The sequence below is a fragment of the Capricornis sumatraensis genome, chromosome 18, assembly GCF_032405125.1.
Source record: "Capricornis sumatraensis isolate serow.1 chromosome 18, serow.2, whole genome shotgun sequence".
In the NCBI taxonomy this organism is placed as follows: domain Eukaryota; kingdom Metazoa; phylum Chordata; class Mammalia; order Artiodactyla; family Bovidae; genus Capricornis; species Capricornis sumatraensis.
The window spans coordinates 45197411-45217660 of record NC_091086.1 but is presented as its reverse complement, the minus strand read 5'-3'; the positions used below and the strand labels follow the sequence as shown (position 1 = coordinate 45217660).

The window sequence follows — 20250 nt, the reverse complement described above, 5'->3', positions numbered from 1 at the left end:
ATCCATACATGACCACTGGAAAAACCACAGCCTTGACTAGAAGGACCTTTGTTGGCAAAGTAATATCTCCGCTTTTGAATATGCTGTCTAGGTTGGTCATAACTTTCCTTCCAAGGAGTAAGCATCTTTTAATTTCATGGCTGCATATAATACAGCAATTAAAACTGGCAATTTGTAAGTTAAAGACAAAACTGAGGTCACTGGAGCAGGGTCTTCCATACGTTTCTTTAGGAGGCAAACAGGAAGAAGAAAATTCCCCTTCATCAAGATTTTTCCTTTTGAGAGGCTCCCTTGCCTCTCCTCCTCCACACACCAACCCCGCTACCATCTCCTGGCTGTTCTGTTAATAGCGCTCCACCGCCTTCCCCCAGCCCTCCCAAGCCCACCGGGCCTGCGCACATCTCGGTCTTACCTACCAGCAGGGGGCAAGCCACGATTTTCTGTCCTGCTGGGCTGAGCTCTGGCACCCCTCTTCTCCCAGCCTTTCCCCTAGCTCCGGCCTGAAGACGCTTCCTTAGCAACGGGTCGCCCTTGGCAACAGGAGGACGCGGACAGGCAGGCGGGCTAGGTTTCCCGCGCGTCCCTGGCACCTGCCTGCGGTGGGACATACAGGCCAAACCATGTCGGAAATCCTGTGCCAGTGGCTCAACCAGGAATTGAAGGTGTCCCAGACCGTGAGTGAGTGACACAGCCTGGGGGGAGCGGGCCGGGGGCGAACGGGGCGCGGAGCCTGGGGCGCGGCGAGCTGATGGAGTCTGGCGGGGCAGGCTAGCTGCCGCCTCTGCCTCACCTCAGCCACCGTGGAGCCTGGCTTCTCCACTCCAACGCTCGGCTCTGAGTTACCCATCATCACGGTGGTCCCAGCCCCGCGCGCGGGTTCTGACCTACCACGGTTCTGAGGCTTTAGGGAGGGCGCCCTTGCTCCAATGGAAAGAAGAACTTTCTGGACTCTAATCTAGCCCTGACATTGCTCCTTTCACACTCTCAGAAGCGTGGTGTGAGCGTGGTGTGCTGGCAAACCAGCGAAATGTGAATCCTGAAAGCCACCTACCTCACTACTAGTTGTGTGCCCCAGGACAAGTTACAATACCTTCTCCTTCTCCCACTGTGTTCCCTCCGGTATAAAGGGCTGTGTGTGAAATTGAGTTAATGCAGAATATATTAACATTTACAAATTTCAGCAGTTCTAACTCAGTATGTGCACATTCGCTACTTCTGACCACTTTTCACTCTTCCCAAAGCTGACTTCTTCACCAACCTGACTTTATCCCAGCCATAAAGTTGTCATCCAAATTTCCTAAATCCCACAACCACAGACACAGTTTTACATGCTGACAACTTTTGTGACAACCAAGTAATTCCAGAATAGCACTATACCCCATTCAACTTCTTTTTGTTGTTTCTTAAACAAGAGTTCATTTACCAACTGGCATGATTTTGCTCAAAGCAAGAGGTTTTCAGGCCAAATCATTTCAATCTGTTTTTCCCAGAAGCATTCTTGCATAATGTCAACTTGCTTCCAGAGGGGCAGTAATGCCAACTCAATCTTAAGTCATTCACAGTATTTGCTCAACCAGTAGTTGTTTCTGCAGCTGCGAAGTATTTGTTACCAGTGTTAGGATCTTTAAATTTGGAGCATTTGCAGTCGCCTTTGGAGAAGGAAATGGCAACCCACTCAATATTCTTGCCTGGAGAATTCCACGGACAGAGGAGCCTGGCAGGCTATAGTCCAGGGAGTCGCAAAGTTGAACACAAACTGAGTGACTATCATTCACTCCAGTTGCCTTTCTTTTTTTTTTTTTTAATATCCTAAAATCTTATTTTTTTATTTTTTATTATTTTTTAAATATAAATTTATTTATTTTAATTGGAGGTTAATTACTTTACAATATTGTATTGGTTTTGCCAGTTGCCTTTCTTGAGGCATAAACCCAGACTTTTTCTTTGCCAAACTGCCACCCACACACAGTAAGTTTTTTCCCAGGATTCCATGATCATCCCAGGTGTCTCTGACTGTTCCTTATCGAAAATATGATGCTTATCTCAGGATGGTGTTAGCACTTTTCTTTTCTTATTTCTTTCTCACCATAGGAGCCAAAATGTAGTATCATGGCCTTAAGGTATACTCTTATTAAGAAAAGCAGTTACAGATTGCTGAGTTTACATTGGTTCATTTACTTGATTAATAAAAGCCATATTCTTTGCTCAAGTCCACAAGACTCTGTTGCATATTCAAACACTTTTGAGAAAAGTAAATAAAATTTACAGGAAATCTAAAAACAGTAATATGCCATTATAATTGTAATCAGTTTGGGGAGTTTGGGTTTTGAAAGGAGGAGGAAGAATTACTTCATTCCCTGAGGGTTAAAAGACTGGAGATTTTATTTATTTTCTGGCCCCGCCTAGAGGCATGCAGAAACTGAGTTTTTTGACCAGGGATTGAACCCCTACTCTCTGCAGTAGAGGTGCTGAGTTTTTACCACTGGACCACCAGGGAAGTCCCAAGACTGAAGAGTTTTAAAGAATTTAAATAACATAAACTATAAATGGAAAATTTCTGATGTCTGCTTTCCCCAAGTATAAAGCTGGAAGCTGTTGGCAGAGACAGCTAATATATTCTGCATCCCATTCACTAGTAATACATATTCATTTCTTGATCCCAGCTGCTAAGAGGAGTCCAAGGAGAGAGACACAATTCTTGAGATTACCTAAATCCATGTTGTAAAGGCTTTTCAGACTATAGGGAACACACTCAACTGTGTTTGGAAACAGACAAGATAGGATCTGTGTGTCTAAGAAGCATACTGCCAGTTGATTTCTGTCATTAGATAAGCCATTCTGTGGTGTAAAATGGAAGACTTAAAACAGTTTATAGGAACTCTCTTGGAAGAACCATAAGTAGATGCAACTTCTGGGGAAAATAATTGGGCAATTTCTGGATAAGTGTCCTGTTAAGAGCAAGGATTTGGAGGCCAGACTGTTTAGGTTAAAAGCACTTATGCACACTTACTAGCTACTGTTTGTGAGCATTTTATTTACCTAAATTTTATAATATTCAAAATAGGGGTAATAATAATACTTCATCAAATAGTGTTACGATTAAATGAGATAATAAATGCAAAACATTTAAAACAGTCCCTGACACACAGTAAATGCTAAATCTTACTTTTTAGAAACTATCATACAAAAATAAAATCACCAATGTGTAAGGACATTTGAACAAGGATGTTTATTGCCACATGGATTGTAGGGGCAAAAAGAAAAAAAAAATACAGACAATATGAATTTACTTCAAATATAGAATACTTGGGTAAATGATCCTGTATTTATGCTATGGATTATCATGCAGTTGTTAGAACAAATGAGTTAGTTACTCTAACTTCTGACCTAAAATGAGCTCATGTAATTTTGTCAAGTGAAAAACAAAATTAAAACTTACTGGAACCAATATAATACCATTTTCCATAAGGATGTGTGAGAGAAAAGTGTGGAGAGGCATATACTGGACTGTTGACATATACATGACTCTTAATCTTTGTGTAAGCATAGAGAGAGGTGTGGAAGCATATAAGCCAGTGTATTGGTATTGCTTACCCTGGGAAAGGAGATGATTGCTAGCTTTTCTTTATACATCTGTATTATTTGATGTTTTGCTTGTATTGCCTTCATAATTTGAAAGTAGAATTTGGTATAGCCTTAGAAATGCAAAATCAAAAAAAGAAGATCAAATGTCACATGACAATGTAGGAGAAAAAGAGGCTTAACACTAATTGAAATATAGTAAGCATCTTGAAGTATTGCTGGGACAGGGGAGTACATAAGAGTTATTTTCTCAAATGAAGTTTATACATGGAATAATAATAATAATAAAAGGTACTCTTTGTTGAGCACTTAGATTCTTATGCCAGACCCTGTGCTAAGCCTTTTACATAAGTTTTCATATTTGAGATTTTAAAAAGTACTAAGAGGCATTGTCTCCATTGAACAGATGTATGAAAGAGGCTGAGAAAGCTTGGTGATTTGTTCTAAGTCACCTATCTAGTAAGTCCTAGAACTAGAATTTGGAGCTAGATCTTTGACAAGTGCTCTTAGGATATATTATACATTTGATTTTATGCTTAGGGAATTTACTATTTAAAAATTAACCCTCCCAAAGATATTCATTTGAGCTCCTTTTAAGGAGGATTATTGTTCAGTTGAAGTCGCAAGAAGTACAGAAATTCAGCCAGATGGTTAAATGGCAATGGTGGAGTTATTAGTATTTATTTAGAAGTAGTTCAGTCCACATGTTGCTTCCTGAGACAAAGCAAACAGAATGAGAATGCCAAGTGAATGCATTGCTGCCTCAGTGAGACTCAATAATGGTTTAGTCATTAGAGAGGCAGGTAAAGCTGATTGATTTCTGGATTATTTTGAAAAGTAGAAATCAATTTGGATAAAGCATCTCATATTGAATTTTGTGTTGCCTGGACTACCCTGAATATCAGCAGTAAAGAAAATGAATTCCAATGATCCTCAGTTAAGAACAGTCTCCTTCTACTTAATGAGGTTTCTGGGAGTCACCAGAGGTTTGATTAGTCTCAACATATGAAGATTCAGCTCTGTGTTACTAAAGCTAAGGATCTCCAGTGAGTTAAGTTTAACTAGACCATTTGTCCTGGAAAATAATGCTTAGATGTATGTTAATGAAATGTCTTAAAATACTAAAAGTTGTTCAATAGAAAATAATTCAAGCAATTATTTTTGTAATAAAAAATAAGCAATACAGAATAATGTTACTAAGAGATTTGCTGTAAAAGTCTTTACAGACTCTCAGTTATTTTCAAGCCTAACCATTGCCTCTGTTTTACAAAATGGTTATAAATTCACTGTAAGAGGAAGTTGGCATCAGAATGTCATAATTAAACATTCTCCACAAATGTAGAGCATTCAAATTCCATGTACTGTATACATCAGATTCTTTGTAAAAATTGATATTCAAGCAGTCCATATTCTTTTGGATTCTGGGTGGGGTCATACTGAAAATTGTAGATACCTTATTATAGGTATTTTTGTTTCAATAGTCTCAGACATCGTTATCACAAGTAACAAAGAATCAATAAATAGAAAACTGAGTTGAAAAATTTAGTTATCTCTAAAGTCCTGATTTTCTAATATCTGAACTAGAAACAGTAATCTTTAGTCACAATTTTATACCCTGAGAGGTAATAATAATAATTACTGTATATTTGGGAGGTATCAAATGATATTGCAAGTGGAAAATATCTACCACAGTGCCTATCATCTATCTAGGTCTAGATAATATTATTTCAACAACTTTTGTATCTCTCACTTTAGAAGAATACCTATTATGATGCCTGCCACATAATAGGCACCTAGTAAATATTTTATTATATGAGGATGCATGAGTGAGGCAAAAGTAAGGTAAAGTATTGTTTTTAGCCGAACTTGATGGATTTGTTCATCTCAGGAAGGTCATCCTAGGTACTTTGATCCTCACTTCTGTGATTGCAGACACTCTGCCTTATTACTTTAAGCAACTTCTTAGGAATTGTGACATGCTAACAGACAGTACATTCTGATGATTTTATAAGCCACAGTACCAATTCTTCTTGCAGAAATGGACACCAGAATAACCTATTCTGGTAATGGAAGTGGGGATAACAAAGCAAGGAGGGAAAAACAGTAGCAACCACTCACATCGGTCAGAATAGGGGGGTGACATTTGGTCATTTTTTGTGTTTGGGGCAATACTATTTCACTCCGAGTTCAGACATGTTTATAGAGGGATTTTGTTTTTGTCTTAGTCCATCAGGGTCACTGAGTAACCTTGTCTGATCTTGGTGTGCTGTGAAATTGATTATGGCCAGCAGGAGAAGGCCAAAGTCTAACCGTGAGAGCTGGACCAGCTTCTAGGAACACCAGCACTTAATGGGGTCAGGCCAGTGCCCGGCCACCACCAGCAGCTTTTCTATCTCTCAAATGAAAGTAAATTTGTTTGTTTTTTTAAATGTTGTTGATAACCTGAGCTAGGTCTTTGCTCTTCTAGTAAAAGAGGAACAAAGTTCACTTGCATAGAATGTGTAGGTCTATAGGCCCTCATCTACGATCCCCACATTCCCAAATCTCTTTAGTTATTTGGTAGCAAAAGTTGACCACAAATGCTGTGAGGCTATGTTCAGTCATTATTTCTTTCCCTCAAATGGTTTGCTGTAAAAATCAACTACATTTGATTATATGTGCTTCTCCAGACTGGGGAGAGTGTTATCGCTTATCTGGACCCAAGAGTAGGTCTGTATCTGACTTTAAGGACAGGGTCAAATATTTGCTATCTAAATTTTAAGTTATTTTTAAATAAGGATCTTTGTACTATAGTCATTGCATGTGTGAGTGCATGCATGCGTGCTAAGTCACTTCAGTCATGTCCAACTCTTTGTTATCCTATGGACCGTAGGCCACCAGTCTCCTCTGTCCATGCGATTCTCCAGGCAAGAATACTGGATTGGGTTGCCATGTCCTCCTTCAGGGGATCTTTCTGACCCAGGCTTTAAAGCTTTGGCTCTGGCATCTCCTTTATTGGCAGGCAGGTTCTTTACCACTAACACCACGTGGGAAGCCCTGTACTATTGTCATTGAGGATCTATTACTGAGCTTATGAATTGTGTAATTGATATAACATGTTATCTTAAATTAGGAAGCAGTACCTGGTGGCTCAGATGGTAAAGAATCTGCCTCCACTACAGACCCAGGTTTGATCCTTTAGAGAAGGGAATGGCTACCCACTCCAGTATTCTTGCCTGGAGAATCCCATGAACAGAGGAGCTGAGCAGGCTACAGTCCATTGGATCGCAAAGAATTGGATGTGACTGAGCAGCTAACACTTTCAATAATAATAAAAGTGATCACTGAGCACTTATTATAGGCCAGGAATTATGCTAAGCACTTTACATTATCTCATTTAATCAATTATCTCATTTAATTAAACCAACTGTCAGGAGGTAGAACCCATCACTCTCCCTCTTTTAAAGAGAAGAAACTGAGGCTGTGTAACCATCCAAAGTCCAGGGTCTTATAAATGGTGCAAGAGTCAAACCAGAGAATATTTCTCTCTCCAGAGCCTGTGCTGACTGCATTACCATCTGGAATGTAGAAGGCTTATCTTCTTTTGTCTTTTCTCCAGCTGGCTCAGGTGAAAAGCACAGACTCTTTGCCCTCCATCCCAGAAAATTCACAAAAGCTCACATCAAAGATTTCTGCAACTGAAAGCTTTAGTGAATGGGATCAGACCTGTGGCTTGGAAGACTGGAGGTGTGGCTGAGTTGTTACTGAACAACATTTTTCCAGTTGTATATCATTTCAGAGCTCAGGGAGAAAATTGTTACTGAGCTCCTATGGTTCATTTCTTTCCCACATTCTTCATTGTTCCTTATCCTGGAGTCAATCTACCTTTTCTTTCCCTTAGGTAATTCCAGTCATGAGTGCAAATTAACTTGTAGAGATGGCCATCATTAGTTGTGGTATTCCGGAACATTTACTGGGAAGGAAAATTTGATAAACCAAACAGAAAAAAATCTTTCCCTTGTGTTTTCTTTTTTCCTTACTGTTTTTCTCCCCTCACCTCTCTCCATTTCTCTTTCTCTCTCTGGCTTCTTATCTTCCTTCTCATACCTTTTAATCTACATATTCCTGGATTATCTGCTTTTTCTTCATCTAATTTCTTGCACGAATCCCTTTTTCTCTCCATTTTTTTTCTATGTGTTTTCCCTCTGTTGTTTTTGCTGCTTCCTATACCTTTTCTCTGATTGTTTTCTTCTGTGTTCCTGTAGCACAGGAAAAAAAGAAAAAAGAAAAACTGAAAGTGTCTAATGCACACAGAGCTCCAAACACATTTTCAAACTTATTTATAGTAACCTACTTGACAATGAAATAATGTGTTTGCTATTCTTCTTTGACCTTTATAGCCAAAATGCCTCTATTTTATCTATATCAGAATAGTCTTGTTAAGAAGTCCTGCCATTTCAAAGGAAGTAGATTATGATTTTATTTTTCTCCTGACCTTTTTGTAGCTATGAGTTTGCTACAGACCATTTGCCTGATGAGTGTGATGGATTAGGATACAGTTATTCCCCAGTTACTCACAGGTTAGATTTCAGGTCTTTTATCAACAGGAGCAACAGGCAAAAATGCAAAATCCAGAGAGAGTGGGAGAACGAGATCACCAGATATAGCAGCAGCTCCTGAATGCAAGGTAGTAGTCTTTAGATTTTTAATAGGATTCTATAGTCTGACAATGACTATATGTCCAATGGCACTTCAGAAAACTAAGAATACTGGTGGGCGGCAGTCCATGGGGTCACTACGAGTCAGACATGACTGAGCGACTTCACTTTCACTTTTCACTTTCATGCATTGGAGAAGGAAATGGCAACCCACTCCAGTGTTCTTGCCTGGAGAATCCCAGGGACGGGGAGCCTGGTGGGCTGCCGTCTATGGGGTCGCACAGAGTCGGACACGACTGAAGCCACTTAGCAGCAGCAGCAGCAGCAGCAGACAGAGAAAAAAGGGAAAGAAGCCGAACAGAGAAAACAACAGACAGAAGAGGTGCAAGGCACAGCCAGAGCAGCCCAGATAACACAGCAAGGACAGTGGTGGAAACCGAAAAGCAGGGAACAGCTTTGGAGGTCAGCAGTGGCAGGTCCTGAGGAAAGGGGAAAGCAACAGTGACTCAGCAGGAGGACAAGGCACACCTCTGCCTTTAGGGGCAGAAGGAGCTCTTTGGATTTCAGTTGCTGCAAAGACTACTGGTGTACGATGCTGGAAAAGGAAAGGAATATTAGTCTCACGGTCTAGCCAGGTCCTCTGTCCATGGAATTCTCCAGGCAAGAGTACTGGAGTGGGTTGCCATTCCCTTCTCCAGGGGATCTTCCTGACCCAGGGATTGAACCCCAGTCTCCTGCATTACAGGCAGAGTCTTTATCAACTGAGCTACTAGGGAAGCCCCATGATGCTGGAAGGCAGAGTCAATAGATTCTACTGCTAGATAGTTTAGGAGCTCATCCTGAGTAAACAGAATCAATGAGAACTGTTGACATCTGTTTAAGCTACTTTATATTGATTTAACCTAAGAACTGGGGTATTAAATTATAAAATACTTTGAGAGCAGATAATAGGGAAGCTTCGGGCAAAATTGTGAGCTAGTGTCAGATATGCAGGAGCCTTATGATGATGTAAAGTCTTCTGAGTAAGGTCTCTCCCCTCAGCTCCCTGCAATCACACACCAAGCACCAGCTCGACGAATCGTGAAATCATTCTAACTTCTTTTGCAGTTAGCCACCTTGTTGATAGTCAAATAGATAAAAGAGGATAATTCCGTATGAATGAGTTTGTGATACTGTGATAATGTATAACATTTTATAGATATTTAATATTGCAGTTGCCTAAAGGACTCTGATAGAAACACACTGAAGATTTTTGGAGGATTTTGAAATCCTTTGAGAGCTGATGACTTTGTCTTATGATAATATATTATGTATCAACTTCAAATATCATTCTCGAATACCAAGTAACCCTATACCCTTCAAAAGAAAAATATAAGTTACCCCAAACTAAGGACATTTTTAAAGAAAGCAAATTCTGTTTTATACTTAATTTTTTTTCCTGCACTCATCATTATGTGCATACTTTGTGGCAGGGCAGGGTACCAAGAAATTCTCATATATTGCCTCTAATCTTTAAAATAGCTCACCAAGATAGATATAGATAGGATGGGACAGAAATTCAGGAAGGTTAAGCAGCTTGTCAGAGGTTGCACAGCTAGTATAAGGCAGAGACAAGATTTCAGCATAGGTATCTCTAGCTCCAAAACCTGTCTTCCTCTGGGCCATCTCCATCATTGTACAGGACACCAGCTACATTGGAGTAAACCACAGAACCACCAATGTAAATCTTTTTTTATAATATGCTGCTGCTGCTGCTAAGTCGCGTCAGTCGTGTCCTACTCTGTGCGACCCCATTTGGGCTGTACTGGATCTTCGTTGCTCCACAGGCTTTTCTGTAGTTGTGGTGAGCTTGGGCTACTCTAGTTGTGGTGTGCAGGCATCTCATTGAAGTGGCTTCTCTTATTGCATAATACAGGCTCTAGGACACACAGGCTTCAGTAGTTGAGGCCCATGGGCTCAGTAGTTGCAGCTCCCAGGCTCTGGAGCACGAGCTCAGTAGCTGTGGTGCATGGGCTTAGTTGCTCCGAGATATGTGGGCTTCCTGGATCAGGGATCGAATCCATGTCTCCTGCATCGGCTGGTGCATTCTTTACCACTGAGGCAGCAGGGAAGCCCAAGGAAAACCTTGATTATGTTCAGTAGGCTTTATTTAAGAAGGTGCAGATGATTTTTCTAAAATTTCCATTGCATAAAGGTTAAAATTAAGTTTTGAGGTTTAAAGAAGTTGGATTGTACCTCACTTGGTCAAGAATATGAAATCATCCACAGGTTGTATTGATAATGGAAGTATTAGAGTATAATTTTATAAAATATACTGAAGATTTGTTTTTAGATCGAAGATTATTTATTTTGTTGGTTGTGTTTTGTTTGGTTTGATCAGAAGTTGTCTTGTCTTTCAAAATATCATATGTTATCAAGTACTGATCCACATTTATTCAGGGACCTTTATAAGATATCTACTGTTAAAATTCAATATTTTCATCTGATTATTAAAAGATATTTTTAGAACTATTTTGATGGCATTCTGAGTTCAAGTTAAATTATGGGATTTTACTCTGTATGTACATACTGAAAATATATAAGCTCTGTGTAAAGCATTATATTTATTTTTTTATCTCTGTGTTTTAAAAATCAGGTCCCAAGTCATTTGCAAAGGCATTTTCCAGTGGCTATCTAATTGGAGAAGTTTTGCACAAGTTTGCACTTCAGGATGATTTTGCAGACTTTTCAGAAAGCAGGTTAGTGAGATTATTCTTTATTTTTAAAAAAGGTTAATTCCTTTGGCATTTGGATGGATTTAGCCTCCAAAGTTAACATTAAGGAATCATTTATCACAAGATTCCTTCCAGACCTAAACCAGGCAAGCACACCATCGGTATGAAAATTGCCGCTTCCTCACATATACATACGTCATTTTCCCAGGACTACAAAGGAGAAAAAGTTACAGGTTGTTACAAGACCTCATCTCTAGATGGGCCCCATTTTAATGTCTTCCATAATCCTGCACTCCTGTGTTTAATCAGATTTGTGAAACGTTTGCTCCTCATTTCTCCAAAAGTTCTTTCTCCCCATTTCTTTTCATCTCTCTTCTCTTTTTGGGACTCCTATTATGTGTATGTTGGTATACTTGACAGTATCACACAGGTCTTGGGAGCTTTGTTGATTTTTAAAAACTAAACTTTTTATTTTAGAACAATTTTAGGTTTACAGAAAAGTTGCAAAGATAGTACAGAGAGTTCCCATGTTGTTCACACCCAGTTTTCCCGACTGTTGTCATCTTATATGGGTATGGTACATTTTGTACCAAAGATTTGTTATAATTCTTATCTAATGTCTTTTTGGTTCTAATATCTTATCAGGATATCATTTTCTCAGACTTTCCTTGTTTTTGATAATCTTTACAGTTTTGAAAAATTAAAAACTGGTCAAGTATTTTGATATTGTTCCTCAGTTGGAATTAGTCTGAAATTTTCTCTCATGATTAGAATGTGTTTGTGTGTTTTGGGATTCTGTTCATTTTTCTTCATTCTTTTTCCTTTTTGTTGCCCCTGTGAATAGTTTCAATTGATCTATCTTTGAGTTTACTGCTTCTTTCTTCTGCCAACTCAAATGTCCTGTCGAGCTATTCCAGTGACTTTTTACATCTCAGTTATTATACTTTTTAATTGAAGAATTCCACTTGGTTCTCATTTTTATAATTTCTATTTCCTTATTGATACTCTATTTTTGGTTGAGATGTTGTTCTCATACTTTCTTTTATAATTTTTAAAAAGTGAATTATTTTAGTTTTTAACACTTATAATAGCCGACTTAAGGTCTTTGTCTAACAAATTAAACATCTGGGCTTCCTCAGAGAGTTTCTACTGACCTTTTCCCCCTAGGTATGGACAGTGTTTCCTATTTCTCTATATGTCTCATAATTGTTGAAAACAGACATCTAAAATAATGCAGTGAGGTAACACAGATTATTCCGTCTTCCCAGGGTTTGTTGTTGTTGCTCTGCTACTACTTTTTGTTTAATGACTCTCTTGGACTAATTTTCAAAAATCTGTATTCCCTGTTGTGTATAGCACCTGAAGACTCTGCTTGGTTAGCTTAGTGAACAGAGCTCAGCAAATAAATGGAGATATTTTAAAATATCTTGAATTGATAAATCTTCCCTGGCTGAGATGCTGAGTTTGTTGAGGTATATCTTCAGTGCTTTCACAGTTTACAACTCTGCCTTAGCCTTTACTTCCTGCTTGTACAGGAGCTTAAGGTCAGCCAAAAGTGAGAGATTTGGACCTCCTCCTATCTTCCCTGGGTATCCAAACATTCCTACACATGCATATGGTCCTCTTGATCCCCAGGAATGTATCAGAGCTTTTCAAAGTTCCCAGTGGATATTTCATTCTTATATCTTCCTTTTAAATTTTTGGGCAGCTCTTGTTTGCAGCAGTGGTATTACTGCCTTAGGTGGTGGTGGTGGTTCAGTCACTAAGTTGTGTCTGACTCTTTGTGAGCCCATGTATTGTAGCCTGCCAGGCTCCTCTGTCCATGTGATTCTCCAGGCAAGAATACTGGAGTGGGTTGCCATTTGGAAAACCTTATTCCCAGGGTATTAGTAGAAAGCAATCAGTGGCAATTGTTTAAGATCACAGCTACCTAATGCAGTGATTGAGCTCTAAATTATGTTAAATAATGACAGTGTTCTGAGGATAGGATTTCTTGAGGAGTTTCAAACCTGTCTGCCTTCTCAGATGGCTGTTAGGCTGCTGGTTTTCACTGCAAGGCTACTGATTTTCAAGAGCTGGGAAGAAGGAAATGGGAATAGGGCAAGTTAAAATGACTAAAAGCTCTGTGTTCTTACTGAGATTAAGGTTTTTTTCTTGAATAAATTTTCTTTATACTGTTACATGCCTTTGGCTAATTGCTAGAGTTACGAAGAAGTTAATTTTGTCAGTTTTATTATTGTCTTTTGGAGGAATAGATTTTTGGAGGTCCTTACTCTGCCATTCATGACATCCTGCTCCATATCCATAGTGTTTTAACCTGATACTTCTCACTCGAGTATTTCTTAGTTTTTGGCTCCTTGGGATGGTAGACCTCCATTGAGCATTACCTACATTGCAAGAGTTTAAGGGAAAGAAGTCTAGTACCTCCATTCTAGAGGTGAGTCATTCTTTCACAAGCCAGATTATGCTAGTTGTGCAGGTAATAATAGTGTAATTCAAGAGAAGCCATGGATTGTAAATATATTTTTATACCAAGTTAGCCTCTTTTGCTAATCCCTGACAATTTCTTAAGCTTCTAGGGTACTAGGTAACACTCTAGTGCATATCCTACTCTTACGTCTCACATCTCCTCCTCAAGAGCAAGGTATACACTGTCCTTCACTGCTTAGCCCAAGCTGCCTCCTGTGCTTGATCTTCTAGCCTTGTGCCCACTCTGCTTCTACCTAAATCTCCTCCCTTCCAGTAGAAGCCAGGATCAGCCTCTAAGGTATATGATTTCCAGGGTAGGTAAGTCAGTGTACATTCCTTTCTTTTCTCTTTTTTGCTTTCTCACAAGTTCTCATATGCACAGATTGATTTGTGATGATCTCCGTGTAACCAGGTTTCCAATCCATTTTTGGTGCCATTGCTTATTATCCCTTCATGAAAGTTATAAACTTTTCTTGTACAGTTACTTGGTATAATATCGGTCACTTTGTTATCAGTTTCTTTGTTTGTATCTCTTTCAGTTGCACATTGTACCTTCAGGGGATTTTGTAGTTGTAGTATGAATTATTTTTCTTTGCATCCCCAGGGCTATCATGGGCCTGGCACACGTTTAGCTTTCAGTAAATGTTTTTTGAATTAATGAATGGCTGTATATTCTGATAAGTCCTACATTAAGCCCCTTGTTTGAACTTCTCCATACGCAGATAGGACTCTACACCCACATCGTTAGGTGTGGTTTCCCCCATCAGCTTAAAAAGCTTTAGGTATTCCAGTTTCTGTTTCCAAGGCTTCTCTTACAAAATGCTTCCCTTGTGACCCTCATCCACCCTTTCCAGTCATATTTTCCACCAGTTTGTAGCTCTGACATAAGCTACTTTGGTCCACAAATATGTCATGTGCCTTTGTTATGCCTTGAACATTTGTATATCATTTTTTGTTCACTTTGACATTGAGAAACTTACTCATCCTTAAGATCCAGCTAAAAATCCACCCTGTTCTAAATTCTTTGTTTTCTCCCCAGCAGATTTAATTTCCTTTTCTTCTTTGTTTTTTTTTTTTTTCTGTTTGTCTCAACAACACTTCAGACATGCCTTTTTTATTACTTTAAGTTATATTTTTTATTTATATGTCAGTTCGTATCAGAGTTACTACCACCTGAAGGAGCTCAAACCATATATGATGAGTGAATATATGAATGTTTATGTCTTAACTACTTTGCAAAGATGGTCAAAGTTGCAGAGTACATTTCTTCTTTATGCTCCAGGCATTGTCCCTGACCCACTGCAGGCACACCATCATGTTTCTCTATTTGAATAAAAATAACTGACTTCAGAAAGTGTATCTGGTTCTGAATTAGGTATGGAAAACTTAAAAGAACCATACTAATCAGATCATGCGTGCAGTATTTCATGTGTACTGAGTTGGCTCGTGTTAGCAAGACCATGGAAGGTCTTAGCATGAAATAGAAGTAGGGACCCATATGGATGGAGGTAATCATAAAGACACAGGTCTTAGTGAATAGGAAAGCCCTTGTGCAAAAAGGTCTTAGTAAATAGGAAAGTCTGTGTGTAAAGAACAGAAAGCCCCATTTTGGATGAAGCTGCCTCATGCCAAGGTCCTGGACTTAGCAAGCTGAGCCCAGGGTAGATTTCACACCTCTCCTGCCTCTTCATAGGTATGTGCCCTGAGTATCATCCTGTGTTGCAGCCCTGCCCTTCACTCACTGCAAAGGATCATATTTCTTAACATGGGGAGATGGATCTATTTGTCTTAATGACAAAGTACTATCAAGCTTTAGCTCCTAGGACAACCCACTGTGTTTTTAGGGCACATGATATTCTAAAGACAAGAATCAGTAAATCCATACATCTGAGCTTTGTATTAGCGTATTCAGTGGGGAAAAGGACCCTTCTTTGTAAAGCCTAGTTTTTAAACAGCTGTCTAGTGCCAGAGCTTATGATTTGGGGATTTTTGTGTAATACTTTTAGTTTCTTTAGTTTAAAATGTAAACAGTAAACTAAATCTAAATCTGCATTGTGCATAACTTGAAGTTAACTTGCTTTGCAAATTACTTCATCCTAAGAACAACTCATCTAACTCTGAAAGAATTCTATTTTAGGATATCTGTAGTCCAACTCAGAGGGTGAGAAATGAGCAGATTAGTTAAAAAAATAAAAAGTAAAGGAGCATGGATATCCCTATTCTAATGACCTTTTGAGTTGTATTCCCTCACAAGGTGTCAAGGAGGAGAAGAGACAGGTAATCCCTTGGCAGATAAGGACTGCAGCTAGAGAGGGAGAAGGCATTTCCCAAAACACATACCTTATCCCCTCAAGGGTAATCATTTACATCATATGCTCTGTCTCCGGAGCAAAAATGTCCCAGTGGTTTCTCCAGGTTTAAAAACAACTGTTGATTATCATGGTATACTGATTGAGCATACATTATAACAAGAGTGGACTTCCGTCCATTTGCATACCAGTTATATTCCCAAAATTTTGGTTGGATATTTAGAATATATATTATTAAAAACTTCCAGAAAGAAGTACTATTACACCTGGACACTTCGGCCAGACCATAAAAGCCATTTTGAAGCCCACTGTGTCACTGAACCCTGTAGTATTAGCAGGCTACACTGCATTCTGGAGGTTTTGTAAAACAAGTAAGAGGAAGGGTAGTGTGCTTTACTTTCATTGGGCACATGGCTAAATTTTGGTAAAATTTGGAAATGAATGGTGTTTGCTTTTGGATTTTCCTTCCCAAATTATGGTGCCTCTGATCTCTGAAGCCTAAGCTTATGTCACAGGCAAAACCTTGAAAAGGTGTCCCTTGGGCCATATCTTTGCAAATAAATGTAGTGGAGAAAACATACAAACTCCAAAGATAAGAAGGACATGAAAAGATGAACTGTGGTGAAAGATCAAAAGTGGGTGTCAGGTGCCCATCCAAGCAATGTGAACACAAGTCATTGACCTGACCATCCTCTTTCAGAATCGCACTCTTCAAAACATGGTCTATATAGTACCCTAATCATTTTAAGCCAATGCTTGTTATCTCAAACTGTAGGTCATTTGTGGGAAAACAAATTGCAACACTGGACATGACATGTGAAGACCTAAAAAAGTGTTTTACTTTTGTTGTTGATAAGATTGCCTTTTAGCATTCCTTATCTCTTCTCATTCCTTCTAAAATCTGTTTATCTTTTATCGATTTAAAATACTTTATTCAAAGTTTGGCCAATGTGGCATGCCATGCTAAATATACTTGACCAAATAGAAGAAATGGGACACTGAGTTACACCACATGACTGGAAAAGGGATTCAGTGTCTTCTGTCAATGCACTTGTTGCTTTGGCCTTCCTATGGCACTGGCTTCTTTATTTATATTTATAAATCATTCCTTTATTTTCCCAACCCCACCTCCTTTGCAGTTAGTAGGCACTTTTAGGCTAGATTTTTAGAAGATTGACAAATGCCCCCAAATTGCATACACATTTTGTGTATATGCATGGATGTGTGTTTTCTTTTCTGGGGAAAAGGTTTCATAGTTCTCATCATATTTCCAAAGGATATTATATGTGATTGAAAAAAAATGTTTAGAATCACTGCTTGAGAACTATCTCTTGAGAAATAATATACTAGAAACAGTATGACAGTATATAAAGTTTGTGCTAAGTGCTATTTACAATAGCTAGGACATGCAAGCAACTTAGATGTCTGTTGACAGATGAATGAATAAATAAGTTATGATACATATATATATATATATATATATATAATGGAATATCACTCAGCTATAGAAAAGCATGCATTTGAGTCGATTCTAATGAGGTGGATGAACCTAGAGCCTGTTATACAAAATGGTGGGTTAGTTGCTAAGTTGTGTCCGACTCTTGGGATCCCCTGGACTGTAGCCCTCCAGGCTCTTCTGTCCGTGGTATTCTCTAAGCAAGAATACTGGAGTGGATTGCTAGTTCCTTCACCAGGGATACAAAGTGAAGTAAGGCAGAAATAAAAAGGCAAATATCATATATTAATGCATATATATGGAATCTAGACCTGGAGAAGGGAGTGGAAACCTACTCCAGTATTCTTGCCTGGAGAGTTCCATGGACAGAGAAGCCTGATGGCCTATAGTCCATGAGGTCTCAAAGAGTTGAACATAACTGAGCAACTAACAGACAGACAGACACACACACACACACACACACACATGTGCGCATGTACAGAATCTAGAAAGATACTGATGAACCTATCTACAGAGCAGCAACGGAGATGCAGACATAGAGAACAGACTTTTGGACAGAGTGGGGGAGAGAGAAGGTGGGATAATCTGAAAGAGTAGCATTGAAGTATATACATTACCATATGTGAAGTAGATAGCCAGTAAGAATTTGCTGTGTGACACAGGGAACCCAAAGCCGATGCTTTGTGACAACCTAGAGGGCTGGGATGCAGAGGGAGGTGGGAGGGGGGTTTTAGAGGGAAAGGACATATGTATACCTATGGCTGTTTCTTGTTGATGTATGGCAGATACCATCACAATATTGTAAAGTTATTATCCTCCAATTAAAAATAAAATAAAATTTAAAAAGTTTAAGTGCTAAGTGATCTCTTTCAGCTTCTGAAAATTCAACAGAGGTCATTGTATCTTCCCCAAATAGTTTTATAGTCTAAAATGAAGTTATTGAGTGAGTAACCCTATAATGTTAGAAATTCTGCCAACTCCCTCTGTTCTAAGGTATCCTCTTTTGTCAGGGAGAAGATGGGACTTTGACGTATACTCAGTATATTTTTTTTTCCATCAAAGAATGTCACTGATGTTTGAAAGTTAAAGTAAAGAGAAAATGGGCCAGTGAATAAAATTGACATTTGCATCCAGTTTGAACATAAGAGAGGCACAAAAGTTGAAAATGCATCTAACATCCTTTTGCTTTTATTCTACTGCCATATTCATAGGCTTATTGATGGCCCTTAGTCATTTGAGACCTTTATTAACAGTTGCATTAGTTTATCACTACTTATTACGCTTGTTTTCCTGCTATGAACTGCTGAAGGACAGGGTGTCTTATTCATCTTTGTAAGACCTTAATAATTTTATAAACATTTATTAAATTCAATAAGTTATTGGTATAGTTGAGAGAGTAAATTAATAATGAATTAGTGAGTTCTTCTAAAATGTGAGCCTCCTTTTATAATAGATGATTCAACAAAAAAAAAATATTTTAGAAAGTCTTTAGTGATTTTTGAAGAAGTGATATACACTATACAGTGATGATCTCATGACTCATCTAGTTGTATGGCTAATATTGTTTAACTATTTCTGACAATACCTGAGAGGATAATGGTGAGAGTCATCACTTTCAGTCATCACTGAAAATAAGGTTATCTTCAGGTGATATGAATTAAAGAAATGGATATTTAAAGTGCAGTTTTGTCTTCTGAGTAAAATATTTTTCCAAACTATAGCTAAGTTTTTCCATTTCAAAGAAGGCATTTAGGTATGCTTTTGTACTGACTTCCTGTAGAAATTCTAGTATCTATTTGAGTAGAAGAGTATATGAAATTAATGAGTTTTACTTTAACCATTCAGGAGAAATAAATGCATGGAGCTAGGGCAATAGACAAAATCTCAACCTGTCTAGAGGATTAAGTGGTTTTTGCAAGGACTGATACATTTAAAAGAACATGGTATTTGGTTATCAAAATCCTCTGATATTTGTTGTTTGCTTTTAACTCAATGTCTTATTATGTGAAATATTTTAATGCCTAGGATTTCCAGTGCCAAACTTAACAATTTTTCTCGCTTGGAGCCCACACTTCACCTTTTGGGTGTGCAATTTGATCAGAATGTGGCCCACAATATCATCACAGAGAAGCCTGGGGCTGCCACGAAACTCTTATATCAGTTGTACATTGCTCTCCAGAGGAAAAAGAAAGGTGTTCAGACTAGAGTGGAAATGCCAACTGTACAGCCCCTGATGAGCACAAAAGTTCAAAACATGAAAAGCGAGGCTTTCCGAGATGTAAGTATATGAAGAAAAATTATAAATATATCAGAATATAAAGCTTGCTGAAGAGACATGGCAAAGATGTTGCATTTTCAAAGAAGCCCCTTAGAGCATGTATGTCCCTGATTATGTTATTGGCCCTATTCAGGTTTTATATTTTCTTTCCATTTATTCATTTTTGATGCCTCCCTCCATCCTATCCACTAATCGCCAGTAACTTATCAAATTCTGTTTGTTCCTAATTCCTTGTGCTTCTTAGGCCTGCTCTTTTTCTTCTATACACCTGTCGTATCCACTCAGATCTCCTGCTGCAACCTATGAATGAATCTCTGATCTTCAGGCTTGTTTCCTAGAGTTTAATCAACTGCTAGGAGAATCTACCTCAATTCCACTTTTGTTGGCTGCTGCTTCTCAGAAACCTGCTATTTAACAAATATGTTGTGTTTTGTTAGTTGCTCAGCTGTGTCCAACTCTTTGCAACCCCCATGGACTGTAGCCTGCCAAGCTCTTCTATCCATAGAATTCTCCAGGCAAGAATACTGGAGTGTGTTGCCATTTCCTTCTCCAGAGGAGCCTCTTGACCCGGGGATTGAACCTAGATCTCCTGCATTGCAGGCAGATTCTTTACCATCTGAGCCACCCGGGAAGCTATTCTACAAATATCTTGCCCCTTGATTTGACTAGCATTCAAATTTTTTCACTAAACAGTCTCAACCTGTCTTTCTGTATCTTTTCGTAACCCTCAGCATTGTCTTTCTTCTGTTATTACACTGGCAGCCTGTCATTGAATAGGACTTATTTATTTCTGCTCTTCCCTCTC

The 20250-nt window shown here is 38.7% G+C and overlaps 1 protein-coding gene across 1 annotated transcript in view; it reads left to right on the top strand.

The window, feature by feature from the left end:
• Window positions 1–620: 620 nt before the first annotated feature.
• SPEF2 (sperm flagellar 2) overlaps window positions 621–20250 on the top strand; it is a 199405-nt gene continuing 179775 nt past the window's right edge. The window contains exons 1-3 of the mRNA XM_068990522.1: window positions 621–678; window positions 10855–10957; window positions 19193–19445. Of these exons, the coding sequence (XP_068846623.1) occupies window positions 621–678; window positions 10855–10957; window positions 19193–19445 (414 nt within the window). The remainder of the gene's footprint in view (window positions 679–10854; window positions 10958–19192; window positions 19446–20250) is intronic.